Below are 23,224 nucleotides of genomic sequence, written 5' to 3'. Positions count from 1 at the left end.
CTATCGATGCTGCTCTCACCTGCTTCCCGTCCCTCAGCTACGCCCTACAATTTTCCTCTCTATTTACGTGTTTGTGTTTTCTGCCTCGCCTAACCCCAATCCATCGCTCTCATAACGCTCCTCTTTCATCCACGCGGGAAGAATTTGTACTTTCTTTCATCCCGGGCATCGATTAAGCAAGCAAGCGGTCTGGGTAAACAGTTGCAGATGATTCTTTACTTATCCTAATTTCGTTTATATTTACTCTCATTTTCGACGAGGCACCGACCATCTCTTGCCACTCACTCTCCCGTCACTCCCAGCTGTCGATAACCCCTCAGCGCCGCTCTCCCTTCTCCCCGCCGCCCTCCTCAAGACCTTGTTTATGCACAGATCTGCGTCGCGATATCCGCCGTGATGCGAGTCGTCATGTTCCCGTTGGCGTTTTCTCTCCGTCGAAGCCGCTCGCCATTAGCATAAATATTCTGTGTACGGAAAGAGCTGCTGAGTGTACGTACATCGCGGCGGAACTTACACACAAGGAAGATAGATAACTCCTCTGTGAAGTGTGTGTGTGTGTGTGTGTGTGTGTGTGTGTGTGTGTGTGTGTGTGTGTGTGTGTGTGTGTGTGTGTGTGTGGCTATCTATATGAGTGGTAATGCACGGAACGGCGCACGAGGGACTGTTCTCTCTTTGCTTCGCTCAGGTCTCAGGATTCACCGCCACACACCGTCTGTCTCCCTCGCACGTCTGGCTGTCACTTCCCTTTATCCCAGCTGACTACACACCCCACCCAGTGCTAGCAGTGAAAACAATGCGGTGATATAGCGAACACATCCTCATGGGAATGGTTATAAATGACACACTATTTACCTCCTCGTAAGACAGTACTTATTACGAAAAATTGTGGAAGGAGACGTTAGCTTTATGTGCAAATCGCCGGAGGTACCCACGGCCAGTCAACCTTGGCTCTGCATAAACATCACTGCTTGTGTGCATTTCCCTGTTCCACACTGGCCGGCAGCATCGACTCTTGACAGATATAAATTAAGCCTACCATCCACACCCGTCTTGATGGGGTGGGGCCTTCCTCTCGCGGCATTCCTGAACACTGAGTCACAGGGGAAGGGAACTCCGCAACTCCGCCTCAAGGAAATAATTGAATCCAGTGGAGATCAAGAGGCTTAGTCCCTAATCAGGTGTATCTCAGGGTGACAGAATGGTAACCTCACGTCGCAGGTGATTAAGTGCCCATGTCCGCGGTGTCTCCTTTCCCCCGCGCGTCAGACGGAACAGGTGTTGCGCTAATCATTTATCTTTACCACTCCTTAGCGCGGTGAAGGGGAAAAGTAAACAAACGCTTCATAGCTTACTTCATCAAGGAAAGGAGAGAAATTGGGGCATTGTCCTGTCTGTCTGCCTGTCTGTACGTATATGTCTACCTGTCTGTCCGGCTTTCCGTCTATCTGTGTATCCATCTGTCTGTTAATCTTTATTTCTTTCTTTCTTTCCGTCTCTCTCTCTCTCTCTCTCTCTCTCTCTCTCTCTCTCTCTCTCTCTCTCTCTCTCTCTCTCTCTCTCTCAGACTCAATATACCCTCATCCTCAGAAATAGGGTTGCCTCCTTCCCAGACTTATGTTTTTTCTTCAGTTCCACGCTGTGTTGTGGCGGACAGTTGTGCTGGGTCAGCGGTGAAGTGGTGCTGGGGAGAGGCTGGGGAGAGGGAGAGGGAAAGAGCGAAGGAGAGGGGAAGGTGGCGTGATGGGAGAGGGAGGGAGAGGGAGAGGGAGAGGCTTCTTTCCTTCCTCACTGATAACCGCACTCCGATCACCGCTACTTATTCCCCAATGCTTTTATCCCTCCTATCATTCCTCCTCCTCCTCCTCCTCTTCCTCTTCCTTCGTCATCTTCTTCTTCCTCCTGCTCCTCCTCCTCCTCCTCCTCTTCCTCTTCCTCGGCGTTCTTTTATTGTTTTAGCTCCTCGCTGTGTCGGCAGCTTTTGTTGTCTTCAATGAGTCAGTTTGCTTCATCCCTTCTAATCTATTTTCGTCCAACTTATAACTCTCGCTTGTGATGATACTTCGTGAGCTTCGTTTTTGTAAAATACGAGTATATGTATGTACGTATGTCTGCTCTTATGCATATCCACGCGTGAGCAAGCACACACACACACACACACACACACACACACACACAGAGAGAGAGAGAGAGAGAGAGAGAGAGAGAGAGAGAGAGAGAGAGAGAGAGAGAGAGAGAGAGAGAGAGAGAGAGAGAGAGAGAGAGAGAGAGAGAGAGAACACACACACACACACACAGGCACACACACACACACACACACACACACACACACACACACACACACACACACACACACACACACACACACACACACACACACACACACACAGAGAGAGAGAGAGAGAGAGAGAGAGAGAGAGAGAGAGAGAGAGAGAGAGAGAGAGAGAGAGAGAGAGAGAGAGAGAGAGAGAGAGAGAGAGTCAACAATTATTCTGGGAAATTATCTTATCCATCTGGCTTATCCCTTAACATCGCTTGATATGAAAGCAGAACGCTTCATATTCTGCGAGACTCGGTATCCTTAATGGCGCCCTTTAGCTTTTTAACATGCGTCTTTATTGCCCCGAGAACAGACTGCGTATTCCGGGTCTGTTTATCTTTAATTGTTTATTGTTTAACTTTCAATGAAGTTGCTTATGTCTCCTCTTCACCAAGGACCTTCTTTGGCGTGTTCTTGATTGCCTCCTTGCACTATCTCGGTTATCAATTATGTTTCCTACTTGGTACTCTTTTCCTATATTCGTATTTAATTCCTTATTTATCAGCGCCTTCCCTTCCGCGAATTAGCAGTAATTTTGTACGTTTCTATACTTTCGTCCGAGACCGTCTCAAGCCTGGCAGAACACTTCACTCAGCGATAACCTTTGGCCTTCCACGTTCCTCCGTGATCCGCTCCGCATGCCTCCTCCTCCTCTTCCTCTCCCTCCTCCCGCTCCTCCGGCTCCTCATCTTCCGCCGCCTCCCTTCATCGCCCTTATCGTCCTTCTGCACCTCCGTCTTTTCTTTCTCTTCAGCACCAGTATCATTACGGTTTTATTGTTCATCCGAATTAACTTCTTTCTTGTGTAACCAAACGTGATAAGATTTATAGGAGTATTATTCTTTTCGATCATTGTGGTTTCTTCTTTCGTTTACTTAAGTCAAACTCTCCAGATCTTCATCTCTCCTCTCTTTCTCATGTAGATTATATTGTGCATTTGCCTCCTCTCATTTCCTTTGTTCCTGCTCTCCCTCCCTTTACTATCCTCTCCTTGGTCTCATTAACTCATTCTCTCATCATCCTCTTTGCTCTAATACGAAACGTGTAACGGAAGCTAAACGAGTCACCGCATTCTTCTCCCTTCGGCTCCTTCATCCCCCGAGGACATTCGAGTCTGGAGGCAAAACATCACCATGCAGATGAACCGACATTTTTTCCAGCTAAATACCTACCGCTTGGTGGACGCGCGACTTCCCTTCCCTTCTCACTCTCCCTCTCCCTCCGCCCCTTTCTTTTTTTTTTCCCTTTCCATTGGTCACGTCGGCGCAGCAACACGCGAGATGGCAGACATGCGCATGCAGATCCCCGCCAGTGACTTTATTGCGGATGTCTCTCTCGCAAATCGGTTCATTGTGAAGGGGAAGTCGATCATTTGGGATAGAAGCGTGGCAGCCATGCAGGTATGCGAGGGCGGGTGCCACGCTGGAGGAACGGAAACACAGGAAATGTGATGGATGTGCATTATACAAACAAGTGATAAGAGTACTGATAGGTAAAATGGACTGAAATGTGGAATTCAGAGCCCACGCAAGCGAGTCTAGACCCTAATTTCATGGTATCAGGTTCCGGACGCACGCCACTGTTGGAGCCGCCGCCCGCCTAGACCAGAGGCTTATCATGTGTGTGGGTGTTTTGTCTCCCGGCCTGGTGGTGATGCTGTGGGTGGGTGCTACATGTATCAGGCTGAGAAATGTTTCATGGGTTATTGCAGATTGCTGATTTACTAGTTTATGAATATATGTGTTATCACTGTTATTATTATTATTATTATTATTATTATTATTATTATTATTATTATTATTATTATTATTATTATTACTACTACTACTACTACTACTACTACTACTACTACCACCACCACCACCACCACCACCACCACCACAACTATTACTACTACTATACTACCTACTTGGTGAGAAAACATGTCGTGTGTCGCAGCTTCCGTATCTAAAATGAAGACACTTACTTTCATACAGTTGTAAAACACCCACCCACTCACACTCACCCACTCACACTCACACACACACACACACACACACACACACACACACACACACACACACACACACACACACACACACACACACACCCTCGTTCCTCTTCGGTGTGGCAGTCTTGTTGTCTCTTCTTTATATGCAAGTGACTGGGGCTGAGGTTCTCCATTTCCTAACTCACTCCTCCTTTTCTCTTCTCTCTCCTTTCTCTTTCCTACCTCTTCCCTTTCCCTTATTCCCTCAGCAGGCCCCGGGAGAGAAAGAGGGAGGGGTGCGCGACCTCTCTCTCCCCTCTGATGTCCTCTTTCACTCATAGGTAGGCGAGGGGAAGAGAAGACTAATAGGGAAATATGTTGAAAGTCAGCCAGTGAAGGGGAAGATTCAGAGGCGATGTGTCAATGGAAAGAGCCGCTATGAAGGGAAATTCACTACAGCAGAGGGAAGGGGCGAGGGGAGAGAGACGAATCGTAGAAATCCGAGGAGAAAATGTCTTCTTTCTGGGAAGAATCTGTTGCCGAGGGGAGTGAGGTTGACTCTTCCAAGTGAAATGTTTGGCTCGGATTGTAAATTGACTTAAAAGAAAAGGAAAATTTGAGGGGGAGGAAAGCAAAAATGAAGTGAATCGCTAAAAGATGAAAATTTATTCTGAGTCTCTGAAGTTAGCTGAAGAAAAAAGAGGAAGCAGGGCTAAGAGGGATTTCTCTCTTTGCTGTAAGTGTAAATGATTATAAGACTAAGTGGCAGCAGTGGATTCATTAGCCTAAGGAGTAAATAGAAGAGAAAGGATTATAATAAGTAAACATGCGAATATAATCACTAAAATAAAAAATAAAAAAAAAGTTGAGGAAAGCAATAAGTCTAATTTGGCATTAACGAAAAATAACTACTGCGAAAAAAGAACACGCCTGAAATATCTACAAAGCCAAAGATAAACAAATATATGAAAAACACCTCTAGTTTGTACATCACCTCGAGGAATCCCAAATAAATATGGGAAAAAAACTATCAAGAGATCAAAAAAGGGTGCAAGGTATTGGGCGCGTCGCTTCAATCGCCTCGTTGGGAAGGTGTTCAAAGGAGTCTTGTTCACGTGGGTCGTAGGCCTGTCAGCGTGGAGGCTCCAGACGAAGGTGATTTGGCACGGACATGGCGAGGGTGGATGTGCAGAGAAGGAAGGGAGGGATAGGTGAGGTGAGGGAGAAAAAATAGACGTGGTAGAGAGAGAGAGAGAGAGAGAGAGAGAGAGAGAGAGAGAGAGAGAGAGAGAGAGAGGGAGAGAGAGTAGAAAAATACATAGAGTAACAGAGAGCTATGTTCCCCTTCACTTCACACAGGTCGGTTGCTAGCTCTCTCTCTCTCTCTCTCTCTCTCTCTCTCTCTCTCTCTCTCTCTCTCTCTCTCTCTCTCTCTCTCTCTCTCTCTCTCTCTCTCCGGGCCTCTCCGTCTATTTTAGCTTTTGTTAGTTCCCTATTTTTATCCGTCTGTCTGAGTCTCTCTCTCTCTCTCTCTCTCTCTCTCTCTCTCTCTCTCTCTCTCTCTCTCTCTCTCTCTCTCTCTCTCTCTCTCTCTCTCTCTCTCTCTCTCTCTCCCCTGCGATTTGTGCTTGATTGACCAATAGGAACACAGGTATATGTATGCAAATATATTAGCCAGCCAGTCATGCTCTGTGCTCCCCTTTTTGGGAAAACGCACACATATACTCTTTTCAGCCCCCTTCATTTGCATACTGTTTAATGCAAATTCATGCACTCTGCTCATGTCGCCCATCCGCCGGAGCCTCCACACCATAATTACATTTGAGTGTAATTACTCCTCATCGATTTTGCTTTTAGCTCTTAAATTTCCTGTGATTTTGGGTCATAAACTCCACTGCAGCTGCATATACAATTTTCTGCCACCGATTTTTCTTATGCTTTGTTCGTCAGTTTATTCCTTATCATGGAGTTGATGTATATATAGAAACATACTTCATGATTGTATTTCTAGTCATGAATCTCATTATATTATCCTATTGATCCTTACGTACGGAAAAAAGAGTAATACTTCCCTTTGTTTCCGTTTCCTTTCGACTCTGCGTTTTATGGCTTAACAATCATGAGAGATAAATTATAGTGATATGCATTTTATGGCTGGCGATTAGTTTGCGTGTGAACTCTACACAATAACCCTACTGAAAATTACTCTAGTTTTTTCCCTCATTTTGTTCACTCTTTGTTTTATTGCCCTCTCTCTAATCTATCTTCATCCTTACACTTCTCATCTCATTTCCCCTTAATATTCACATTACCTTCCTATGTACATTATTCCGTAAGTATTTTGGCCTCTGAGAAAGACGTGGTTATGCACTACAAACTTCATTAATAATAGAACACACACTGCTCACTTTCCAGTTGTGCATCCATCCATCCATCCATCCATCTATCCATCTGTCCATCTCACACAAGATTTCCCAATAATAGCTAAGTTCTAATATATTTTCTCCACCTTGAAGCTTCCCATATATAATATGCTCGCTAACTAACTCTGTCCATTCCTGATGAATTCTGCCTTTCGTAATTCTTCTGTTTTTGAAATCTAAACCCTAAATTTTTCTTTCCTATTTTCCTCTTCGCTCTCCCCTCTTCCGACCTCATTCTCTCCCTCAATAATCGCTCTGGCCTCTCACTGACGCCTCCATCAGCCTTCCTCCAGCCCCTCCCTCCCTCCATCCATTACTTCTTTCTCGTCCTCTCTCTCCTCTCTCCTTGCCCCCTACCTCCTTCCTTTCCATCGGCACCCCCCTTTCTCGCTCCCTCCCTTCCCTACATCATTCCTTTTTGGTTCTCTCTCCCTTTCATCGTCCCCCTCTCTAATGCCTCTCCCTGTCCTCCCTCTCTTCCACGCCATTCTACCCTTCTAGTACTCTCTAACTCTCCCCTTCCATTTCCATTAGTCCCCTGAGTCTCTCTCCCTTCTCCCACCTCCTCCATGTTCCCTTCTTCAATCTTCCTATTATTCTTGTCGAGCCATTTTCCACAAACCTTTACCCTCCCTGTTTTATCTTGGCGTTCCTAATTACTTACCATCTTCCATTCGCTTCCAAATCCTTTATTTTAAGCATTTTTTATACATGACATAGCGATGTATTTCTTCCAACATTTTCTGATTACTAATGTGGTGATTCATTGTTGATTTCCGTGTGTTATGTGTGTTAGTATTTTTTTGCTATAATGTCGTCTGCAGCTTTCCCTTCGTCATTCTTGATTTTTCTGTCCTTGTGCATTGATTATATGAAGGTTGTAACGTTTGGGTGCTTACAGATGTGAACTGGCTGTACGGGGCTAAGGGGAACCCGCTTGTAGGTACGAAATGATGTTAAGTTGTTTTGAATTTTTACCCATTATATTCTCCTCCTATTCCTCATCTTGTTCTTACACCTCTGACAACCCTAAACACACTTGTATTCCCCACTTGGGCATGAGGCACCTGTTGACTTGCTGTTTTGTTTTTTTTTTGGCTGGTTTTATAATGTTTTTTGTATAGTATTCACGTGTTTGGTGTGTCCCTGATTTTTGTGTCTCACCGAATGCCTTTCCCCCGCACCCCCCTCCTCCCTCCAGTCCCCAGTTCTTGCATTATTTATACATTTATTGGCTACGGTCTCCCTCAGCACCAGTCAACCCTTACAAACTCACTTATGTTTATCTTTGTAATACATTTGACTTGCCAAGAGTTAGACTGAGTGAAGCCATTCTCGTTTATGATAGTTTCCCTTCCTAGTGCACAAGAATGCTTAATAATAAACTAATAATGATGGTTTAGTCGTTAATAATAAAAATAATAACAATTATAATAATGATAATAATAATAATAATAATAATAATAATAATAATAATAATAATAATAATAATAATAATAATAATAATAATAATAACAATAATAATAATAATAATAATAATAATAATAACAATAATAATAACAACAACAATAATAATGATAATAATAAAAATAATAATAATAATAATAATAATAATAATAATAATAATAATAATAATAATAATAATAATAATAATATTAATAGTAAAGCTTCTCTCGGTATCGTACTTGAGTATTTTAGAGAAAGTTGCACGTAGGTAGTAAGAGAGTTGTGGGGATCGATGGGCGGCCTTCAGGTAGGCCACACCAAACCACTCTGTCCTCACATGTAAACACAATTTTCTGCGTCACTCTGGCATGCCACTCACGCCACAAGTGTGTGTGTGTGTGTGTGTGTGTGTGTGTGTGTGTGTGTGTGTGTGTGTGTGTGTGTGTGTGTGTGTGTGTGTGTGTGTGTGTGTGTGTGTGTGTGTGTGTGTGTGTGTGATTGAGGAAAAGTTCTTCAAAATGTAAACGTGCAAGCTTACACACACACATAAACACACACACACACACACACACACACACACACACACACACACACACACACACACACACACACACACACACACACACACACACACACACATTGCATGAGTGACGAGACAAGCCGAATGAAATAGTGGTATGAATATTTCCCAAGGCGTGCGTTTCATCACCTTGGTAAAGTGAGACTGACAGGATTACTCTCAAGAACGGATGAAAGTGACCGGGAAGTAACTGTCCTTGTAAAATAACACAAATAAATGAGTCCAAATGATTAATGCATAGATGAGGAGAAAGAGAGAGAAAAAGGGTTCATATATATCTCAGCTAGACGTCCGGAAGTACACATATGTTAGGAATCCACACGTTCACAGTTATCTAAACAGTTGCTGTAATTGCAGGCTATCGTGCACATGCTAAAACAGCGCTTGCAATAAATCATGGCGGCACGCACACACCCTCACACACGCACACACGATAACACTGTGCCCTGGTATTTCTCCATTTTGCGGTGACATTCGCGCAAACACACACACACACACACACACACACACACACACACACACACACACACACACCATACACACATACACTTACACACATTGAAGTATATATACACACATATTCTTCCATGTATACATTCGTACATACACGCATACACCATACAAATATACAAAAAAAAAAAAAATAGGGTCCATGTTACGGTAAATGAAAGCCTCGAATAAGCATGACTAAACACGGAGGGGAAGAGAGAGAGAACAAAAAAAAAAAGGTAACGTCCTGTCTCCGCCTTTCGCCCACTCGTGCAGTCAGCCAATCCGGGGCCTTGCACGTGACGATGCAAGAGAACTGGACTGTGACGCTGGCAGGTGACGCGGACCAATCAACGGACGATAAACCGCGTGCGTCACACCTGGCTCGTTCCCGTGCCGTCACATGCAACATTTAGCGCTCAGTGACGAGTGAAAAATAACAAGGGAGCAAACAGGGAGAGAGAGAGAGAGAGAGAGAGAGAGAGAGAGAGAGAGAGAGAGAGAGAGAGAGAGAGAGAGAGAGAGAGAGAGAGAGAGAGAGAGAGAGAGAGAGAGAGAGAAAGGGGCAGGGAAATGACGGTTAGGAGAGAGGCAAAAAACTAAATGGGGTAAATGGAAAATGAATATTAAGAAAATGGTGGCTATGAATAAAGAAATGGAGAAAATCCACACACCTATAATTGCTTGCATTGGTGTGTCATATATAAAATCATGATATAAATATTTTCTAACCTCAAGTGTCATTGAACTCTAAAAATAAATGAAAAAGAAAGATAAAGTTATAAGGTGAGCTAGGGCACTGAAAAGTGGCGAATGATTAGGAAATATAAAAATAAGCGATTTAAAAATTTGTCTTTCTTAAAGAAAATTTAGGAAGTAATTGAAAAATGAAAACGTTAAGGATTGTAAATAGATAAATAAATAAGCAAATATATATATATATATATATATATATATATATATATATATATATATATATATATATATATATATATATATATATATATATATATATATATATATATATATATATATATATATGTATATATATATATATATATATATATATATATATATATATATATATATATATATATATATATATATATATATATATATATATATATATATATATATATATATATATATATATATATATATATATATAATGCACTGTAAGAAAATAAAGCATATAAAACAAAAATATGGTTCCATATGTTGAACATTTGTACCCAGTGCAGGCAAATGAGCGTGTTTGCCAAAAAGCAGTGAACAGACACACAGAGGTTGATAAATAAAATATAAAAATGATAAATATACAGAGAAACACATCGAAAAAATAACAAAATCCTATTTGTACACACAAGAAGAGACAAAAAATTACATAACATAGGAAAACTAATGGAGAAAGAAAGAAAGAAAGAAAGAAAACAAGGAATCAAAAGAAAACAAAAACAAACAAATAAAAAACAAACAAACAAATGACATAACGGAAGCACACTAGTACACGGCCATCACACACACACACACACACACAAAGAAGAAAAAAGAGATAAAAAGATAAAAGGGAAAAATAGCAAAAAAATAAAATAAATAAATAAATAAATAAAACCCGGCTACAGAAGTTGGCATTTGGGAGGCACACAAAATAAAATGCAAACACAGAAGCGCAACGGAGGCAGAGATATCAAAGGGGAAGAGCAAACAGAGGGAACCATAAAGAAAATAAACCAACAGGGAAAGGGCTTGAGGGAGGGGGGACGCAAGGAAAATTGCGAAGGGAAAAGACTAGACCATTGGGACGAGACAATGGAGGAAACGGGAAAAAGGGAAGGGGGAAAAAAGTTGCGAAATTGGTGGAGGGAAGAGAACAAATAGGAGATAGTGAGCATGAGAGAGAGAGAGAGAGAGAGAGAGAGAGAGAGAGAGAGAGAGAGAGAGAGAGAGAGAGAGAGAGAGAGAGAGAGAGAGAGAGAGAGAGAGAGAGAGAGAGAGAGAAACTACCGACATACATACATACATACATACATACATACATACATATATACATATAGACACACAGAGAGAAAGACAGACAGTTAAAACGAGCAGACAAGAACAAAAAGAAAGACACAAAGAGACAGGAAGACACAAAAACGAAGAAAGAGAGAAAAGAAGATAGAAAGACAGAGAGAGAAAGATAGAGAGAAAAAGAAGTGGACCCCTAGTTGGCAAGATGAAGGGGAGAGAGGAAGGGAGGGAGGGAGAGAGGAAGGAGGGAGGAGTGAAAAGGAAAGGGAAGAAAAAGAACGGGAAGGAGAATGAAAGGGGTGAGAAGGGGAGGATATGAAGGGTGACCAGGGTAAGAGGGGGAAGGATAAGGGTGAGGGGAGGAGGGCGGCGATGGGAATAGAGGAAGGAGGGATGAATCCGCCGCTGGGAAAGGGAACATACGGATGAGAGAGAGAGAGAGAGAGAGAGAGAGAGAGAGAGAGAGAGAGAGAGAGAGAGAGAGAGAGAGAGAGAGAGAGAGTTGTCACTAGCAATTAACAAAATAATATTCAGTATTATCGTTTTGAAACTCTTTTTACCATACTCACCATTAACAAATCATTATTATTATTATTATTATTATTATCATTATTATCATTACTGTTATCATGATCACTATCATAATCGTAATCATTATACAATTTAAGCCCAAACTCAAAAGAAAACGTAAAATTCAGCTTTTGCTCCTCCAAATTAACAAGATCACCATCGTTTCACTGACTCCACGAACTCACTCCATTCAGAGAACGAACCAATCAACTTTTCTAAACCAGAAAAAGACAAACTACGGCCACTCGCACAAAAAGAAAAGAAATACCACGACTCTAATAATTTAATTCTGATAAGGACTTTAACAAAGTAATACACTGAGACACACACACAAAAAAAAGGTATATTCTGTTAAACACGTAAAGAGTAATATGAAGAAATGTATAAAAGAATACGGTGGCGCCTACGATTCTGATAAGGACACGGATAAAATATGTAGATATCAAGAAAAATAAGGTGAGTCTACATTTTGGCGAGCCACGAATCAACAGCAGGCTTCCCTTGAGGCAAAGTCACGGCGAGGCAGTGGAGAGTGAAGGAGCCAACTCGTTCCTCCCCCAATAGATGGCGTTGGAATGCACTTGGGAGGGTGGTTTTGGTCGCGTGAGCCTCCGTCCCTCCTTCCCTGGTTCCCTCCTTCCCTCCCTTTCACCCAAGCTGGCCGCGGGAGAAGCGAGAGGGAGGGGAAACCGCGGACGCCTGGGGGTGGTGCGGTGGGACGCGGCGGGACGAGTTGAGAGCCGCGAGGGTTGAGACGGTGATGATGGTGGTGGTGGTGGTGGTGGTGGTGGCGAGGGTAGCGGTGAGGAACAGTAGTACATAGTAGTAGCAGTAGTAGTAGTAGATGCTGGTGGTAGTGTGTTGTGAATGTGGTGGTGAAGAGTGAGTAATGATGAAAACATAAACGATAAGATAATAATTCCTGGCGGTGCAAAAACAAAGACAAGGAAAGGGAAGGAATGGAGAAAATGTTTGCTTCTAAAGAGAAAAGAATTATAACTCCTGTAATTGCGGGGCGACAGTGTGGGTGAGAGAGGAAATGTGCAGGGGAGAAGAGTGAATGAGGCATGAGAGCAAAGAAAAAAACTTGATTAAATTGAAACAAAACTTATTCCATTTTGAGAGAGAGAGAGAGAGAGAGAGAGAGAGAGAGAGAGAGAGAGAGAGAGAGAGAGAGAGAGAGAGAGAGAGAGAGAGAGAGAATTGTAAGTGATGGTGAAGAAGTGAAAGGGTAGGAAACGCTACAAGGAGGAGGAGGAGGAGGAGGAGGAGGGCCACTGTACTACAAGTTAGTGTAGAAATACTGCCAAATGTCGCAACAAGAAACATTTACGCCAAAACAGCAAGGAGAAAAATGCGATAACATGACATGACCAAAACATAAACAAGGAGGAAGAGGAAGAGGACAAAGGGAATGAGGAAGAGGAGAAAGATGAGAAGGAACCAAGTGCTAAGGGACGAAATAGCAAACCGAGGAGCATGATAACTCGGTGCAAATTCCTGAGCTTAGTGTATCTCTTGGGGACATGCAAGCGAGGGGGAAAAAGAGAAAGACGAGTAAGAAAGAAAAAGAGACAGAAGTCGATGCTAATCTTAGACGTGGGAAGAGCCGCACGTTGCTGTCCTCGTCTCCCTCCCCCACGACGGGTGGAGGAATTAGAGCAGCTAGAAGGTGGGGAGAGGCATTCGCTCTTTTCTGTGGCCGTGGCTTTGAGGTGGGTGCCAGCCAGGAACCAGCCGAGCGGGAGGCGTCATTCTGTTGCTGTTGAGGTGATGAGGCGATCTACTCTGCACTGTCAGCGTCACATACTGTTACTGGTGAATACTTTCTTTTAACTACCACAAAAATAATGAGGTCGTTGGTAATTTTACGCTTGTTTCTCAATCTGATATGTTGTGCATTTTCATGAAGACAAAGTTGGCGCATACAGTTTGATCTTTAGTTTCCCAGATGTACTTTACTGTTGAAATACGTTACAATTCATAAAATAAAATACGCTGGAGATAAAATAAGGAAGGACAGTGCCGAGAGATGAAACGGAGCAAGGAACAACTGTATCCCGCGATCAAAGGAAAGTGAGGGAGGAAAGGGACGGAAGGAGGGAGGAGAGGAGGGAGGGACGCTCTTCTCGCTTATACTCAACGAAGATTGCAACAGCTTCCATATGAGCGAGTAGTTCCCTAGGGGCGTGTATGGTGAGGTGTGTGTGCGTGTGTGTGTGTGTGTGTGTGTGTGTGTGTGTGTGTGTGTGTGTGTGTGTGTGTGTGTGTGTGTGTGTGTGTGTGTGTGTGTGTGTGTGTGTGTTCTGGCGTTACGGCAGTAATGAATATACGATCACTTCAATAGAAAGAAGGAAAAAAGGACAAAATACTAAAGAATAACAGGCTGCCATCTTGAAAAAAAAAGAAAAAAGAAACACTAAACAACAACAGAACACGACCTCGGAATAAAAAAGTAAATAACAAAAGGAGAAGAAAAGTAAAGCCAAGGGAATAACAAATGGACATATAAAAGATGACAAAAAACAGTGGCAATATGATGTAATCCAATAACTGACGTAAGGGAGGGGGAAAGGAAGAGGGGAAGGAAGAATAGACGAGAAAGGGCGAGGGGAGTGAAGAATAAGAAGGGACGATAGCGAGTTAGATACCTCAGAAAGGGGGAGAGAGAGATGAAGATTGAGGGAATGAGAGGGAAGCTGTAAGGAAGATGGAAGGGGAGAAGGGAGACTTTACAAGATCTCTCCCTCTCCTCCTTGATCTGCCTCTGATTACTAAAGCAGAGGCCCCAGAGGATTGCAGACACTCCTCGCAGCCTCCAAACATAGTCGCTCATAGAGAAATACCCGGGACTTGTCCTTCGCCTTCCTCTCAAAACATAATGCTTAATAAACAGAAAACGACTCGAACCAGTAACGAGAAAAGATAAACAGAACACAAATATATGAACTCCACTGTAATTTCTCTTCTTAAAATAACAAAGGTTTTACTTGGAAATCGAAAAGCAGTAGTCCATATTTTGAGGTTTATGATGAAAGTACTGAATAACTTTCTGACAAATGGCTTGAAATAAAAAATAAATAAATAAATAAAAAAATAAAAAAAGTAAAATGCAAATATAGAAAATCTATCAGTAATTCCTTTGTTCTAAAAATATGACAGTTTAGTTGAGGATAAACGACAGCTAGTAAAGGACAAACTACTACTATTTTTTTCTTTACGGTAATGAGGGAAGCACAAGGTTACCAGCAGCGTCAAGTTAGGCAATCCCCTTAGTGGCCCCTCGGTGCAGGAAGAGGCGGCCCTGCGTGACAACTCGTCCAGGTAACAAAGAGGCGCCACACGAGGCCATAGGTTATTGATAACAGCCGACAGTCGCCCGTCACTCTTTATGGCACTGCGTGAGCTGGGTGGGCGACGCGGCTGGCCTGCCTTCCTTCCTTCCTTCCTTCCTCCCCCTCCGCCCCCTCTCCTCTAATCCTTCTCTCTCTCTCTCTCTCTCTCTCTCTCTCTCTCTCTCTCTCTCTCTCTCTCTCTCTCCATATTATATTTTTTTCCTGATCGTTTCTATTTGCCTATCCGTCTATCTATATCTTTGTCTTCACACACACACACACACACACACACTCTCTCTCTCTCTCTCTCTCTCTCTCTCTCTCTCTCTCTCTCTCTCTCTCTCTCTCTCTCTCTCTCTCTCTCTCTCTGAACACCTCAGTATTTTCGGGCCACCTTCAGACACCTCTGGGTTCGTGTGGCGAGGCGTGGCGAGGTGACATTACATGAGTGAGTTGTGTGACGTGAAGCCTGACTCATGTGCGAGGGTCACTAGTCGATGCAGGTGCTGATGTCTGCTTCTCTATGACAGATCTCCAGAGTACAGTGATTAGTCAATAGCTTACTAATTGTAGGTTTCCGTTTAGAGTGCTACGTGTGGGGGAAAAGTTATTGTGAATGTGGTGGTAATTATTATTTATTTTTTCAATGTAATAGTGTGATATTGCTCTCTCTCTGTGTGTGTGTGTGTGTGTGTGTGTGTGTGTGTGTGTGTGTGTGTACGGGCTAGTATGAATAATGCATGGGATGGGGGCGAATAATGGAAAGAGAGAGAGAGAGAGAGAGAGAGAGAGAGAGAGAGAGAGAGAGAGAGAGAGAGAGAGAGAGAGAGAGAGAGAGAATACAAAAAATCACATACAAATTTTTACGAACGATAAATCAAGAAAAATCAGGAAAACAAATGAAGGGGGAAACACAAACACACAATTATCTTTGACAAAAAAAAAAAAAAAAAAGGGAAAGAAAGATGATGAAAGAGACTCCAGACTGAAAGCTTCATTAGACTCAACTCTAATCCGCACCCTTTCTCTTTTCCTTCTTCTCCCACTCCCCCCTCCATCTTAAGTCCCTACTCTCCAGCCGTCCATTCTCTCCCGCCTCCCTTCCCCCAAGTCTGACATATGAGCGATGAAGCGTGGCGTTTGTGGCTTCGGAGCTTCACTTAAGTTGCCTCGCTCGCACAGGCACCCGGTCAGTTCTTTCATTTCTCTGAGTCGACAAAATATTCTCTCTCTCTCTCTCTCTCTCTCTCTCTCTCTCTCTCTCTCTCGTCAGAGTTCTGTTTTCTTTTTTTTCTTTTCCTTCCTAACATATATTCATCAGAAAAAAATCTATATTTCCAGGATATTTTTATCACTATTTAGTAATCATTAACCAGAGAGAAAAACTAAAAAAAAAAAAAACTGTAAATAGAAAAGAGCAGAAAATTCAGTTAACAAAATTTTCTCCCCTCGCGGTCTCGTCTCATTTGAAGAACTGCAGGAAAAAAGAAAAAGTGCAAAAAACCTTCCCCCTTGAACCCTGTTGCCGCCGCCCCTCCCAGCACCGTGTTCTCCACAGGACTCCTGATATTGCCTCGCTCTCTTCCTTATAAGGTCGTAAGAGGCACGACGCCGAGCCTTGCACTGCGTCGGATATGAGGGGCGGGATGAGGGGTATAAGGAGGACGGGAAGGTTGCCAGGTCACGATATTAAATTATTTGCATTTCCCAGAACGTGCCGATATTAATACATTTGCATACTTGTCTCCTGCTGGTGAATTCTCTCTCAGACTACAAATGACGCATCGCTTGTTACAAACGCTCGCTCTCTCTTTCTTTTACTCACGCTCCTCTCCTCTAATTTTCAACTTAGTGTGGAGCAGACTATAGCCGAAGCACTCTTTCATTTTTTTTTCTTTTTATGTTAGGCCACCTACATATCCGCCATAATCATTAACTTCCACTTCACTGGAAACTCAGAAAGCTCAAAGTTTTCGTTAAAATTCTCTTTACAGTGACATTCGTTTCTGTCCATTACCTGAGAGAGAGAGAGAGAGAGAGAGAGAGAGAGAGAGAGAGAGAGAGAGAGAGAGAGAGAGAGAGAGAATTTTCATTCACATCTAACTCATCATTATCACAACTATCTAAACGTGCACTGCCTACATGTGAAGTGTATTAGGTGCTGAGGACTGCTGCTTTCTCCTAGAGCACGAAGGCATTAGGCACAGAATTTCTTTAGTCGTAAAGGAGAAAAGAATGGAGAGATGCATTCGATGGAGTTTTTTGCTGACGTTTCCGGGATTGCCTGATTAAAGAAAAAGAAAAAAAAACTGCACCTCTGTGTGTGTGTGTGTGTGTGTGTGTGTGTGTGTGTGTGTGTGTGTGTGTGAATATTGTGTTGACGAAACGCGTGCTGATGAAATGTATACATGAAAAATATAATGTGTGTGTGTGTGTGTGTGTGTGTGTGTGTGTGTGTGTGTGTGTGTGTGTGTGTGTGTGTGTGTGTGTGTGTGTGTGTGTGTGTGTGTGGGTGTGGGATAGAACGTGTGCGTGAGCCTCTCGATTTCACAAGTGTTACCTGCGTCATCTGAATAGTCCACGTGTTCTGAAAGGAAGGGTTTCATGCACGCATGTTCTCCACTCCGGTTATATTGCAACTCCACCTGTGTACTTGTCAATCATCTCTCTCTCTCTCTCTCTCTCTCTCTCTCTCTCTCTCTCTCTTTGCTACCGTTAGTTTGTGTTTCTTATGAGGAAAAACCGTTTTTATTGTACTTCATTGCCAAAATGAACACAAATGCCCTACAAATCACACTCTTCCTCTAACTACCAACATTAATAAATTTACCTTCGCACAGACGATCAATCGCCCATATGAAATAACGTAAACATATATCACAGCTCTCAAACTCTAAGTATCCCGGTAGACTTAATAACCAGCCTCGCACAACACGAATGAACGAAACAGACCAAGTGACGGCAGGATATTAAGTCAATTCAGAGAGGAACTGCTGCTCCTGATCAGCCGTGCAGCGCAGGAGGCGAATAAAGGCCAAAGGGAAATGTGGAAACTTCCTCGAGTCCTTTGATTATGTCGCGTGCAAGTCCTCTCTCCCGCGAGCCTCCAAGTGTCAAGTCTCGTAAACCAGACGGGGCTCGGGACTAAATGCAGCACTTCCCCGCCACCCGAGGCAACGCACCATCAGGTATTCAACAAATTTCCTCCCAATAAAGGCTTTCTCCCCAGAGGCTCTCCGGCTCACACGCGTCGTTAGCTGACTGTCCGTCTCTGATTACACTCCCTCGGCTCCTGTTCTCTGGGGCTTCACTTCATTTCTAGCTTTTCACTCTCATCTCTTTTGCTTCTCTCTCTCTCTCTCTCTCTCTCTCTCTCTCTCTCTCTCTCTCTCTCTCTCTCTCTCTCTCTCTCTCTCTCTCTCTTTAGGACTGCGTGGAGGAGTAGCAAGGAGAGACAGTTGTTATTTTATTTTTTTGCGAGCTTGCGTTTCTTTTCTTTTGTCACGCAAATGTGCTAACATACAATAGCAAACAGATACGCTCTCTCTCTCTCTCTCTCTCTCTCTCTCTCTCTCTCTCTCTCTCTCTCTCTCTCTCTCTCTCTCTCTCTCTCTCTCTCATTTATGATATCTTTCCTCTTCCCTTCTCTTATCTTAAGTAGACCCTGTCTTATTATTTTTTCTTATATATTCTGTCTTGATTGTATCTACGTTTTATTTCCAACTTTTCTTCTTTTTTCATTTACTGAGAATTTGTCCTCATCTCCTACATCCCTATTTCCCGTCCACCAGCTCTCACTCCTCCCTTCTCCCCCCTGTCTCAGTCTCTGTCTCAGTCTCTTACTCTCAATTTCTCCCAACTCGTGTGGCTCTTCGTCCCCTTCTCGTCCCCTCACCAGCCAGTGATTCCCAGAGAGCGGCGTCGCTACTCCTGGACCCGATGGCCTAAATGGGGAGGAGCCAGTGTGTCAATTTCTGTATATGATCGTTGGGAGAACTCACTGTCTCCAGGCGAGGGAGGGGAGGGAAGGAAGGGAATGGATGAGAAGACGAGAATGAGGATTTTTCTCCGTATTTCTCTCTAAAGTTCAAATTCCTTCACGTACTCAGTTGATGCCAGGCCGCACCAGGATACCAAAAAATGGATATTTCTTCCGAACTCTCGATTAGTTTCACTCAGGCGCCGCTAACGTAGACGAGCATGGGGGAGGGAGACCAGTGGATTCCCTCGGACTATCATGGACTTCTTTCAATCCCACCCAAGTCTTTCTTCCTCTCGACAACACCCGAAAAAAAGAACGCAACACTAAAGAAAGGAAAAAGGAAAAATGAAAAAAAAGACAAGGGAGAGCAACTCGGGAGGATCTGTCGCCTCTATGAGCTTTGCAATCAAGGAATATTTGCTGCCGCCGTCCGTCTGCCTGGCTCTCACACGCACCCTGTTGGCGGTATAGAAGCGAGCGTGCGGTTTTCCATACTGGGTGCCAACGTCCCCGTACGAGCAGCTTTGAGGCACCCCTGAGGCACTGCTGGGGAAAGTGCATCCACAGTCCCTCTGCGGCAGCACCCGAGTTGTATACACCGCAACAAACCCTCGCAGGCAAAGTTTGTATGTATGGAAAGTGACGTAGAGTAAGTCAGTTGTAATTTGTTGTGTTCTCCAGCTTATTTTAGGTTCTTTCGAATGAGTATCTTTGTTTCATTCCCTTCAAGGCTTCGATTATTTATAGACATCAACATCAGACGATAAAGCGAATTCACTTGTTTACATCGTTTACTTATAACTAGAAAAAATGAAAAAAAAAAACATTTACTTACGTGAAACAAAGCTTCATATTAAATTTTTCATTGCATCTGTTTTCCTTTACATATATATGCACATATATCTTTTTTTTTTTTTTTAGCATTCACACCTGCACTGTCAAGGTTCACACACTTGTAGTGCGTCACGACACACCTGCACTGGCTTTCCTTCCCTTTACAAAATACTACACAGACAGCCCCACGTGCAGCACATCCCGACAAAAGGATTTATACTGACGACAAGAAAAGAGACGAGATACCAGTGATTAACGGGACAGATGAGAGAGAGAGAGAGAGAGAGAGAGAGAGAGAGAGAGAGAGAGAGAGAGAGAGAGAGAGAGAGAGAGAGAGAGAGACACAAAGTGCCATATATATCAGTTGTCAACAAGCTGCACCTACGAGGCACAGACACCACCCTCTCCCCCCACCAACCAGCCACTGCCCTCATTCACCTCCCCCCACCACTCCCCACACCGCTCTTCCTTTCCCTTGCCATCACACTCCCACTCTTCATGTGCTGCAGTTTCTTTGTTTCATACTCATCTGTATTCCTTATTATGTTTTTATGATTCTTGTTTTTCTTTACTGCATAAATGGCTGAATGACGATGATGATGATGATGATAATGATGACGATGGAAAATTAGCTGTGGAAAATGAATTAGCGAGATTTAGTATTCAGTAAATTTACACTAGCATCTAAGTGGGCCTTTTTTTTTTCTTCTGTTGCCTTATGCCAGTGCCACTCTTACATTAAAATTATTAAAAGATAGATTCGTTTTCATGGTCATATACCAACAGTAAATCATTCAGGGGAGAAATGTGTTTCCGCTCCCCACCATTGAGGTCAGTCTACTGAGGGTACTACCGTGGCAGGGACTTGGTAGCACTGTTTAGATGAAGGGAAGCGACGGAGTATTTTTATCACTAGTCTGGTAGTGCTGTAGGTGCTGAGTTTGACGGAGGTGGTGATAATGGCACTGCTGGTGACTCGATCTGGCTAGGTTGTCTTCGTTCTTTGCTGAGCGTGACGCCAACTGGATGCTCTTTTTTTTTTTTTGATGCTATTTTTTTCCTTTTAGTCTCTTGTCTCCTCTCTCAATTGATGGAAGCAGTATTCCTCTGTATTTAACTTCACGTATTCTTTCTTTCTTCTTTAGATTTTGCATTTATATTCGCAACAAGTTTGTTTTTTGCTTTGTTTTTCCCAGTCTTTTCATTGCTCGAGTTTAGCAATATTTTCCATATTTCTTTTATTTCTATCTTAAAGCTTTTCTTCTTTTGGTCTTCTATCTTGAATAATGCTTAATATATTTCATCCATCTCTTACTTTACTCCCTTGTATTTCATTCTTCATGAATACCAATACCATGATACCAATATTTCCCACAATTTCCCCTCATTCTTGGCTTGGAGGGTCTCCTTGCCTTCCCCTCGGGGCCTGGTTCCGTCCCCTCGCTGACCGTCACCTTGAAGAGGATGGAGCAGGCGGCGCGGCGTGGATTAGAGGGAATGGACCCACCGAGAGGAAGAGATGGCGGGATGGAAGGCTTTTCTAATGCAAGAGCCGCCGGGTGTCTTTAAGGTGTCTGTCTGTGATTCGCTTCTTGAGATAAACTCGGTGTAGCCTCTTGTGGGTGGAGAGAGGAGAAAAACGTATCAGTCTGCATTTGTACCCTGAGGATATCGTATAATATATGGGCACTGGAGAAGAAAAGGTATTCCATTTTAAGAGAGAGAGAGAGAGAGAGAGAGAGAGAGAGAGAGAGAGAGAGAGAGAGAGAGAGAGAGAGAGAGAGAGAGAGAGAGAGAGCACATAATCTCGTGCTGTTACCAGTGACTATAATAAACTCCTAGACAGTAGAAAGCACGGCACAACACTTCACGTCACGGCGCCTCTGTGCATAAATACTTGCAGACAGTCAATAAAAAAATAATCGTTATAATATGTGCCTTCGATTGTCCCAGGAGACGTTGCCAATCAATAAGGCGTTGGCCGGCGGAGTCTGCGAGGCTATCAGTATTGGCAACACTGCAAGTCTCCCGCCAGACCAAACACTGGGTCAGACGCTCGGGTGGCCTCGCTCAGTGTTACCAACGAAAAAAACCTTCCTAGACTAACCAATGCAGGGAACAAAGAGGAACTTTGGTGTAATTTTTCCTCATTTCTATTTTGTTTACGAACTTTGCCAACAGTAACGGTCCAAGTTGCGATGATCCTCTGTAAAAATATGTAGATTTCTTGGGTTAGAAGTGGAGTTAAGGCGGGAGGGCGTCTGGCACCACTACGGTAAACGGGCGGCCCGCTTGGATAAAGTTTCCTTCTTTCCCTTGTAGCTTTATTGAAGTCGATTATCATTCCGTCTCTATTTCTTTTCATCTTCCAAAACGATGCTCTTCTATCTCAGCGAAGATCAATACGATGTGCGGACTGAGGAAGGCGTAGCCGGCGGGTACTGACTCAGGAGTGAGTGCTGGGAGGGAGTGTGGGCAGCTGCGGCGTCTCCTGCTGTGTTTATGTTGTGAATGGAGTCATTTTACTTTTCTTCCCTGCGTCCTCTTCTGCATGGTGATTAAATGGTTGTGATAGCTGTTTCCCGTGTTGTAATGAGTTTGTGTCGCACCGTAACAGCAGTAGTGACGAGCATGTCTGATTTGATTTACAGAAGCATTGTTTATCAATTCACTAAATCAACTGTTGTCTCTAATTCCAACCTTCATCATCTTCTAAGGAGTTTCCGAGGGATGTTATCTGAGTAGGTTTGCAAATGGACTTCTTAAGAGATAAGTAATACTGAATAAGAGAACTTAACTTCACCATTCGGGGTTGAAATGTTTATAAATTGACATGAGAGACACACGTGGACTTCATAACTTTAAGGCAGAGTTGAGCTCCGACTGCGGTGTTGTGGTTGTAGTGGAACCAATATTGATGCTGCCGGGAAGTGGAGAGACGGAGAGAGGCAGGGAGGGGTGGTAATGGTGTCACTAGTCGGGCCTGCCTCACAGTGTTTGAGAGTTGTGTCACATATTTTCTAAACATCCGTCACAGGAAGACAAAACTGAGAAGAGGTTGAATTACATAATCCTTGCTAGAGGGCGTGTGTTGGCCGCCAGACGATCACTATTAATTGTGGAGCGAAATGAGTGAGTTTCCTTGCTGAGAACTCCACTCACCTTACTTAGTGACTCTTAAACTGCAGCTGACTCTCTTAATTTTGTCTTTCAGGAGCGCTGGGCACCATCCCGCAGGAATGGACGGGCACCATGACGGTGAGGAAGAA

The 23,224-nt window shown here is 43.4% G+C and overlaps 1 protein-coding gene across 5 annotated transcripts in view; it reads left to right on the top strand.

The window, feature by feature from the left end:
* The window catches only part of LOC135107901 (homeobox protein abdominal-B-like), a 123,471-nt gene that overhangs the window by 96,942 nt on the left and 3,305 nt on the right, over window positions 1–23,224 (top strand). For 3 of the 5 annotated variants that reach the window (XM_064018274.1, XM_064018277.1, XM_064018275.1), the window contains 2 exons: window positions 7,611–7,652; window positions 23,170–23,224. The exon at window positions 23,170–23,224 is cut by the window's right edge and continues 1,258 nt beyond it. In XM_064018274.1, the coding sequence (XP_063874344.1) occupies window positions 7,611–7,652; window positions 23,170–23,224 (97 nt within the window). The remainder of the gene's footprint in view (window positions 1–7,610; window positions 7,653–23,169) is intronic. The other 2 variants (XM_064018278.1, XM_064018279.1) reach the window with 1 other exon arrangement.

Source organism: Scylla paramamosain, chromosome 16 (genome assembly GCF_035594125.1).
Source record: "Scylla paramamosain isolate STU-SP2022 chromosome 16, ASM3559412v1, whole genome shotgun sequence".
Taxonomy (NCBI): domain Eukaryota; kingdom Metazoa; phylum Arthropoda; class Malacostraca; order Decapoda; family Portunidae; genus Scylla; species Scylla paramamosain.
The sequence above is the reverse complement of the archived record's forward strand: the minus strand, read 5'-3'. Positions and strand labels throughout refer to the sequence as shown.